At 37.6% G+C, this 9,370-nt stretch overlaps 1 protein-coding gene across 1 annotated transcript in view; it reads left to right on the plus strand.

The window, feature by feature from the left end:
* Positions 1-298: 298 nt before the first annotated feature.
* The window catches only part of LOC104524922 (brefeldin A-inhibited guanine nucleotide-exchange protein 1), a 28,277-nt gene continuing 19,205 nt past the window's right edge, over positions 299-9,370 (plus strand). The window contains exons 1-5 of the mRNA XM_010167946.2: positions 299-436; positions 3,802-3,960; positions 4,342-4,492; positions 8,022-8,112; positions 9,297-9,337. Coding sequence (XP_010166248.2) covers positions 299-436; positions 3,802-3,960; positions 4,342-4,492; positions 8,022-8,112; positions 9,297-9,337 — 580 coding nt within the window. The remainder of the gene's footprint in view (positions 437-3,801; positions 3,961-4,341; positions 4,493-8,021; positions 8,113-9,296; positions 9,338-9,370) is intronic.

Consider the following 9,370-nt stretch of genomic DNA (forward strand, 5'->3'; position numbering starts at 1 on the left):
TTTTCCAGCTATCTCAAGATGGTTGCGTGTCGGTTGCTGCGGGAGAGAGAGAGGGAGAGTGCTTCTGAGAGGAGCATCGGTCTGGATTTCTTCTATCCTATTCTGTGTCTCATGTCTCTTCTAACCATACTTCTGTCTTATTCTATGTCTCATGTCTATTCTATTTCATTTTTGTCAAAAGGCAACTTCAAGGTGAATGATGTGTGTTAAGGATGGAATTTACACTTTAGCATAATGTTGAAACTACTAACATTCCTTTCAAGTACTAACAGTTGCTAACGTAACTTTTCTTTTGCATATGTTCCAGTTGGCATGGACACCTTTTCTAGCTGCATTCAGTGTGGGTCTACAGGACTGTGATGACACAGAAGTTGCCTCTCTTTGTTTGGAGGGTATACGGTGTGCAATCAGGATCGCTTGCATTTTCAACATTCAGGTAAAAAACTTAAGACTGAGACAATATGTTTTATGTACCAGCAAAATGTTAATGGGGTTCTAAGAGTCCCTGTTGCTGAAGCTATGCTCAGCAATACCTAGAGGCTGCCTGCTTCTGCAGTTACTACTTCATCTGATATTTGACTGGAAGTGTTTTAAATAAAGTGACCTTTAGTTTTCCTGATGATTTGTGGTAAGTGCTGCCACACCCACGTACTGAATTTTTGTTTCCCCACAAGTTGACTATTTTTATGTCAAAAGTACTTTCTTTTTAGCTTTGTTGTAACTTTTCATAAATTGAGTGTTTCTATGCTGTTTCATGAGTAAAATAGTATCTCTTTGGACTGTTTGAAATACTGTTCTCAATTTTAGAGAGATTATAATAATCTGAGACTTCTATAATTGGATACCATGTTAACAGTTGTGGCACTGGAAATGTCATTCCTGATGTAATGCATGAATGTATCTTGCATTAAGCACAATGCCAAGAACTCCAGACTCTCTGGCTCCAGAGGGTAATTCTGATTAAAGTCTTGGGCTTCCCCCCACCTTTTAAAATAATCAGTAGTGAACATACTATTATGTTATTGTAGACTATTAGTTAATAAATGGAGTACTGGTCTGCCATAAGTCTTGCAGAAATAGCTTAAGAGTGGGGCAAGCAAAACTCATGTGTTTGACATTGCATTATTTCATGTGTTCATTGAAAATATTTTAAAAAACCGAAACAAACCCCCCCAAAAAAAACCCCCACACAACCTTGTGAGACTAAGTAAGAACAGTTGATCTATCATATGATAGTGAATGCTTTGCTTCCCTCTCCCCTTGCACTTGTATTTAGCAAATTAGATAACTTTTTATCACTAATGTGGAAAGGCACATTGGGACCTCTGATACAGCTGCTTAAAAAAGCCTGTTTGAGATCATGTAAGGTTTCCTTCCTCCGTCTTTCCATTTCATTTTCCCGCTCCACTCCAACTGAACATACTTAAAAATTTGATTAACAAAGCCTTCCCTGGAGCCTGCAGCTGTTCAGTTTAATTCACATTCCTGTTATTTTTGTTTTTAAGGTGCAAAAGTGGAACTGGTACAAATAGCAGTTTCAGCAGCTGCAGAGGGTTAGCTCCCAGTCCTGCAGTGGTCTGCCTTGGGTGGGGAGGGCAAGGACACATTTGTTCTAAGATCCCTATGCTCCAGGAGCGTCCCAAAATCAGTCTTGCCCTTCTTTTGGCTTGGGACCAACTTGTCTGAACTGGAGGTGTTTCAAAAACAAAACTTTTCACTTGATGAAATTTTCAAACTTGTTTTTCTGTTTTCAGTATAAGTGATATTCCTTCTTGATTTCCTATGGGAATTCTGTTTTGTTGATATCATTAAAAGCCAGACTGGTTTGTTGATTATTTCGGTATGTTACAGGATGATTCCATTGCACAAGGTCCTGATTAGATGTCAGTGTTGTCTGACTTCAGATGCCAGATAGCTCTGGTGGTTTGAAGGAGACTGGCCAATCTGTACTTGAGCTGACATAGGATTCTCTTCTGTTGGAAGCAGGTTTTTTCTCTTGTGCTCAAGTGGTGCTGGCAACTTTTCTGTTGCATAGAATAAACATATAGAAGTAAAGGTTGGAGTCTAAGAGCAGTTAACATTAGTTTACACACCTTGGGAGATAATGGAGGGAGCTGGAGGCTTTGAATTTTAAGAAAATTCCCAAAATACGCAACATAGTTTCAGCTGTGCGGGTTCATCTCTCAAACCTCAATGAAAGATTCTGGTTTTAATTATTTATGCTTTTAATCTTAAACTGTCACATAGTCTGGCTTTTGTCTTTAAGCATCTGGGATGGTGCGCATCCAAAGGATGTACTTAATTTGCTTATATCATCTGGTTTTACTTTCTGTTTGGTGGACACACTGTTTGGTTGTTTTTCTCCTACTTTGATGGCTTAGAAAAAGGGGAAGGTAGGAATGAAAACATTTTCCTTCTCCAGAAGCTGCACAGTTTGTAGACTCCAAAACTTCTTTACTTAGTACTCTTTCCATGAAACTTCAATTTTTCTGTGCTTTTACAGAATTTGCTGTGCCTTTGCCAGTGTACCCTGTAGTAGTAGCTGGGTTTGAACATGGCAGCCATGCTGTGTGGCTCTGTCAGAATCCATCCTTATAGAATCATAGAATGGTTTGGACTGGAAGGGACCTTAAAGATCATCTAGTTCCAACCCCCCTGCCATCAGCAGGGACATCTTCCACTAGACCAGGTTGCTCAAAGCCTCATCCAACCTGGCCTTGAACACTTCCAGGGAGGGGGCATCCACAGCTTCTCTGGGCAACCTGTTCCAGTGTCTGACCCCTCTCACAGTGAAAAACTTCTTCCTAATATCTAATCTAAACCTCCCCTCTTTCAGTTTAAACCCACTTCCTGTGGCGTTCATGTTTTCTCTGTGAAACAGACATTCTTCCTGGGATTTCTTGGAAATATTTTATATTTGTTTTTATTATTTGCTAAATGGGTTTTTTGTTTGTTTGTTTTTTAATTTAAAAATAGTCTTATATATCCAGTTAAATATATTTCATAGTTGTCATTTGTTTCTCTGATGTACAACTCTTCCACTTTATGGTCTTTGGAACGTACATAACAGGGGAGGAAAATGCATTTGTGAGCTCAGCTCTAATCCCGTTTTTACCATTTTAATTGGTTCATATGAGATCTGAGGATTTTCCTTTGGTGTTTATAGACATTCTATACATAAAAATCGGGTACCTACATGTCGAACATTCTTTTTTGTGAGATTGATTTCATCTGCCTGGATTATAGGTCACTTGCTGTTTACCCACCTGTGACAGTCTTGCTTCACAAGCTTCTGAGGTGCTCCAGACAGCATAGATAACATCAGAGACATTTTGAGCAGTTTTGTGGAGTTGGCAAGCTAAAGATACATTATTTAGATTCTGTTGCCAAAAAAATCCTTCAACTTGAGAGAGTCTGTGCTAAGACAGCATTTTCAGAGTAGGTTTGAGTATGGTATAAGAATATTAAAAGCTTAGGTAAGAAGCCACATTTTTTTCAACAGCATCCTGTTTCCCAAAAAAGTTCCCCAAAAAATCCGAGAAGACCAAACCCAGAAATGTAACAGCAACCTGTGTGTTCTGTGCTGTCAGACATTAGACTTCAAGTTCCTGAATAGAGGAAGCCTGATTTTATCCCATAGCTTACTACAGAACATGAGATATTTTCAGTATGTAGAATGCTTTGGAAATTCAGTTCTAGGAAGAGAAAGGTGAATTATATAGTTAATGAAATCACACTAAGAACGAGAAACTGAGAAAATACTTACAAGACAATTTTTTTTTTTTTTCCTCCCATTTGTAGCTTGAAAGAGATGCCTATGTCCAAGCATTGGCAAGATTTACTTTACTTACAGTGAGTTCTGGCATTACTGAAATGAAGCAGAAGAATATTGACACAATTAAAACTCTCATCACAGTGGCCCATACAGATGGAAACTATTTAGGAAATTCCTGGCATGAGGTACAAGTGTCATTTGTACTTAAACTGTAAGAAAGCGCGTGCACTGATTTTGAATGCAGTAGTGTACTTGTTTGTACATAAATACAGTGAGTTTTAGGTAAGTGCCACGTATATACTTTTGTACAGACATTATGTAGAACTGCACATTATGCAGCAAATTAAAGTGGCAAAAGATTTCCAAGTGAGAAATAAAATTGTGAGAGACTAATCCAATAGTATTTAAATTAATATCCTTTTTTAGAAGAATAGAAATAGTTGTCTGACCTTGAATGTTTAGAATTTTTTTCTTCTAAAGATCTGCCTAAAGATTTTCATTCGTTTAATTTTTACTATTTCAAACTGCTTTTTGTTGATAAACAACTTCTTTATTCTCTGGAGCAGATTCTGAAATGCATCAGTCAACTTGAACTGGCACAGTTAATAGGAACTGGAGTAAAACCTCGCTACATCTCAGGGACAGTGCGTGGCAGGGAAGGTTCTTTTACTGGAACAAGAGATCAGGCACCCGATGAGTTTGTGGGGCTGGGACTGGGTAAGTAAAGTAGATACAAAGTGTTTCATTTAACTGGCTTTGTTCAGACAGATATTAAAGTTTGTCCTTTGTTTTCGTTATTGTTGTCTGTGAGGTTTGGAGATGAGACCATGAAGCAGTCCTTGTAAAACTCTCTTAGGCTTTGAATAGACCTCTTCCTATTTCTGAAATATTTGTTTTGCTCTGTTAAGTATTACTGCTAGGAGGGGAGATTGGGAAATATAAGAAAATGATAACTTCATTCATTTTTACTAAAATATAGCTGAGCAAGTAAGAATGGATTGCTGATGGTATAACCAGATTTAATAATATCTCAATGCTAGTGCACCAAGTGATTCAGCAAACGGCAAGTTAGTATGTGTAGGTCAAGCATCCTGTTATGAAGCTTCACACAGCATTCAGACCAAGTGGGAGATTATTTTAGCTTAAATTCTGAAACTCTTGTTTCCTCCTCTTTTGGTTACTTTGGTACTAAGTGCCCTTTTTAGGTTGAGCTCAGAGGTAAAATTTACTCCGTGAATCAGATGTTGTTTCTTATCCTCCTAGAAAAGTATACCAGTCTTACCTTAAATTATCTTAAAAACTTTAATTTTTGTTTGTTTTCTTAATAGGAACACAGGTAAAGACATACAAATGTAGGGTATTAGGAAACTATGGAAGCATCAAGGAAGTATATATATAACTCCATTTGACTGTTAGAAAATTCCAGTTTTAGTGTGATGCTCAATATCTCCTGTCTTTTAAACAACTTCACCCACAGCTGAGCAAAAGCTTTGTGTTCTCTCAATTTTTCATGTAACTTTTCTTTTTAATTTGAGGAGTAATGCTTATTTTACTAGTTTCCCTGACCTTAGCCCCTCAACTAGTCCTAATTGTGTGGCTTTGTGTTCTCCTCAGTTTTCCTTACTCTGCAGTCAGTCCTCTTCTTTCCATTGTGCTGTCCTTTGGCCTGCCTCCACGTACTCTCCTCACCTTGCCAAGAGCTGCTGAAGGGAGACCTTATGCCTGGAAATTAATGCATCTGCCAACATCTCCTATACTGAGCTTCTTCCTGCCCTTCTAATATCCATCCTCCAGTTTAGTGTTCCCTGATGACCTATCCAACTATGCTGTTTCCAGGTGCTGGCAGTTTCTCTGTGCTGAAGTGACTGGTCTTGAAAAATATTAAGTCCTAATAGCTCAAGAATGTAAACTGTAGAGAGGTGTCTCTAAATCATACTTGTTAGTCATTGGTATAGATCCAGCTCATAAAGACTTTTTTCCCCCTCTGTCAACTACATTTCTAAGGAAAATAGTCTGTGCCCAAATGCGTAAAATGTTTCTCTCTGAACTGAATTTCTGGAATGCTTTTTACAGTGCACATATGGAAACATAATCATTTTCTTTCTTTCTTTCTTTCTCTTTTTTAATAATAGCAAATCAGTCTAATGCTTAACTCAAAGGAATTTGGTTTTCATGCCCTTAAGGGCAGTTAGAACATAGTAATTTTCTCAACTGTTTCAGTTCTTTCATTCTTCTCTACAAATCCTGTGTTGCAGTTACTTTGGTTTTCTTCCTGTGATCACTCTGAAGTATCTTTTGGAGCTATGGCTTTTGAGCAACCCTCCTATAAACCTCAATTCCTGTGAAGAACCCATAGTGCCTACGTCCATGTATACAGACACATATTTTACAGGAAAATAGTTGTTTAATTAGAGTAAGTGAAGTTGCAGTCTGGTGACAGAAGCTTCATCTTTCAAACCTGCTTGCAAAGTCAGATGTGCATAAGCACGGCAGCATTTGCTCTTCTTCCTGAAGTTAGTAGTGTGTGGAATTTATTTTTTTTTTTTTAAAAAAAAACCAACAATCAACCCCCAAAGGCTTTTTGCTTATTTACTACCTTATTTATTCAGGTGTGCACTCTTCAGACATCTGTTTTTGGATGTCTTCATCACTCTTGCATTATCTTCCTGCTGTGGCCCTTTTTTGTTTTACTTGAAAATTCATGGTGTCACAAGGATGTGGGTTGGTAAAGTAAACAAATAAGCATCTATTTCTTTGCTTCTTGGTGGGAATGTTGTCTTACTTGGAGTTGTACCTGTGAAGTTCAGCTTTTTTCTACTCTAGTTTCTATTCACAAAGTTGGAAGACAAACCTGCTGCTGTGAGTAGCTCATAGCCAAAGCATACTTACGAGGTAACCAGAAATCCTCTTTGGACTATGGGAATCTGAGGAGTCAGTTTTTCATAAAGCAGAATTATATAGATGACTCTGTGTCTCATAACTGTTGGAATATAAATCTTCTGTCTGTTTAGGTTTTCCGGCATTGATGGTAAATCCTACGATAATAAGGCAGAGTTGGTGAGAGTTACACGACTTCTTGGAAATAGCCCTTCAAGTTCACTTCGCACAGCTGCTCATTTGATGATGCATTACCAAGATTTAAGCTAATTGATAGAGGCAGTTTTTGTGCTTACTAGAGAAGTCTTGATTAAACACAGCAGTATTCTGAGTTGCTGAAATACTAGTATAAGGTTACATATGTATGTACAGAAAGGTTACTCTATAAATGCTCTCGAAAAATACTTCAGATAGGTCAGTGTATCTAGATTGACAGCCAGTCATCTCCAGCCACCTCCCAAGCGTGGAGCACAGCAAGACTGGGAGACAGTCCGAAAGATGAGAACTTTTTGTCTCTGCAAAGCTCTGAGAACAGAACTACTGCCCTTCTTTCAGTCTTGTGTTCTCCCTTATCTTTCTGATAGGCTGCCTAAGGAGAAAAAAAACCCCAAAAACAAACACCAACAAACAAACAAAAACCAAGGAAGGTGGAATTACCCGGAATGGTTGCAATATTCTTGCTCTTTTTCTGATGGGGGGTGGAGAGGGGCTTAGAGATTACTAACTTCACAGTGATCAAATTTCTGGCATTTTCTTAACATGAGCTTTCCTAGGTGTGGGTTACAGTTTCTAGCCTCCAAAATAAATATTGCTATTTTTATTTACAGATTTTTTTCACTATCGTTAGGTGATAATTCTGCTGTACTTGTGATGTAGCTTTAAGATGGAGTTTTGGTTGGAGCTCTTCTCTGTGAGTGACTAAAAAGAAAACCTATCAAATGGATTTACTCCTTTGCTGCTAATAAAGTGTGAAAATACCTGTGCGGTATTTTCTGTTGTATGTTGTGTATTTTCAGTAGCAGAATTGCCAAAGATACATTGAAAGATGGAGAGAAGAAGGTGGTTTTTGTGCTTTTGAATTTTTTTCTTTTGTATCTATTCATACAGTTGTTCCAAATGTAGACATTTTTCTGGGACTAATGTAGTTTATATGTGGATAGAGAATCTAGATAATTAGGACTCAAACCAACATGCAGCCGTTCACTGAGATGCCCAGCTCGTGCAAAGGCAATTAATAATGTATTTCTCTTTTTTTTGTGACCTAAAAATATATTCAGTTATACTCATAGTGGCACAACTTCTCTTCCTCTTTCCTCCCAATCCTTTCTGTGTTATCTCTTACCCATTTTTCAAATTTTTTTCACTGTAGTTGGTGGAAACGTGGATTGGAAGCAGATAGCAAGTATTCAGGAATCCATTGGTGAAACTAGCTCCCAGAGTGTTGTCGTTGCTGTAGACAGGTATTGTATTAAATTTACTGTTGCCTCCTCAAGCTTTTTAAGCAACGTTTGTGTACTCTGTGCTAATACTAGGACATTATTAGTTTACCCCTATTTGGAGAAAAATAGATAAATATTACCACATTAAAGTGCTCTTCAGTTTTGTGGGGTTTTTTTAACTTTTTTTATGGAGCAAAAGTGATTTTGCAAGAAGGAACAGAACAAAGATGAGGCAAGAAGCCTTTTTACTGATACAAACTTATTGCAAGAGAGTTGCAGAAGGAAGACTTCTGTACTGTCCAGTGAATCTTGATTTGCTATTTATAGTAACACATAGCAAATCTCATTTTGCCTGAGTACAGGGAACACTATTGACAGACCCTTTTTCTTCTGAATGTAATTACTGCCTCCCTGCTTTTTTCTAGGTTGTGTAGATGTTGTCTGAAATCACCAAAATGATTATTCCAGTCTTCCTTTCTCTGAATCATGTTTATCATGACTGGATTTGATCAGGCATAATACATATCATAAACATTCCTCTTTAATATCATAAACTACTGATCAGACTGGTGTGTAAGTGGATCTTGCTCTCTCAGCGTGCAAGAAAGCAGAAAAAAAAATTTCTTAATGGTTGTCAGAGGTGACAATCACAAAGGGGTGTCATTCTCAAGGCTTAAAAGCATTTCTGTCGTTGAATATGGGCAGCAACATCAATGTCACTTCAATGAAGGTTGCCTTGCAGTAATATCACATCAAGGGAACTGGAGGTTCAATGTCAAGCACATAATAGCTCTTTAGGTTTGCAGTATTTCTCCCCACTTCATAATGGGAAGTGTTCCAAGTATCTATTTGTCATTGCAAATAGGAATTGTGCACTATGGAGAAGTTTGACTTCTGTATTTGGAGCAGGGCTGAATAGATTATAAACTATTGACATTATTCATCAGTCACTGTCAATGAGCGGAAACAATGGTCACTTCCCAGTCTCTATGCCTGCTTATGGGAGTTATTTTTAAATATTAAAATTAAGTGAAATATTTCTGATTTTATTTTCAAAATTCAGTATTTTGCACAATTATTACTTGTTTTTGAATAAATAGAAGTTGTTAGGGAGTGTCTATATATATTAAAAAAAAATCTTAAATACCTGTTTAATAGATGCTTTTGTAAGAAATCGTAACAATGTCTTAAACTGCACTTTACAGAATATTTACGGGATCTACAAGGTTGGATGGAAATGCTATTGGTAGGTTTTATCTCTTTCCCCCCCGCCCCCCCC

The sequence above is a fragment of the Antrostomus carolinensis genome, unplaced genomic scaffold (assembly GCF_000700745.2).
Source record: "Antrostomus carolinensis isolate BGI_N321 unplaced genomic scaffold, ASM70074v2 scaffold105, whole genome shotgun sequence".
NCBI lineage: Eukaryota > Metazoa > Chordata > Aves > Caprimulgiformes > Caprimulgidae > Antrostomus > Antrostomus carolinensis.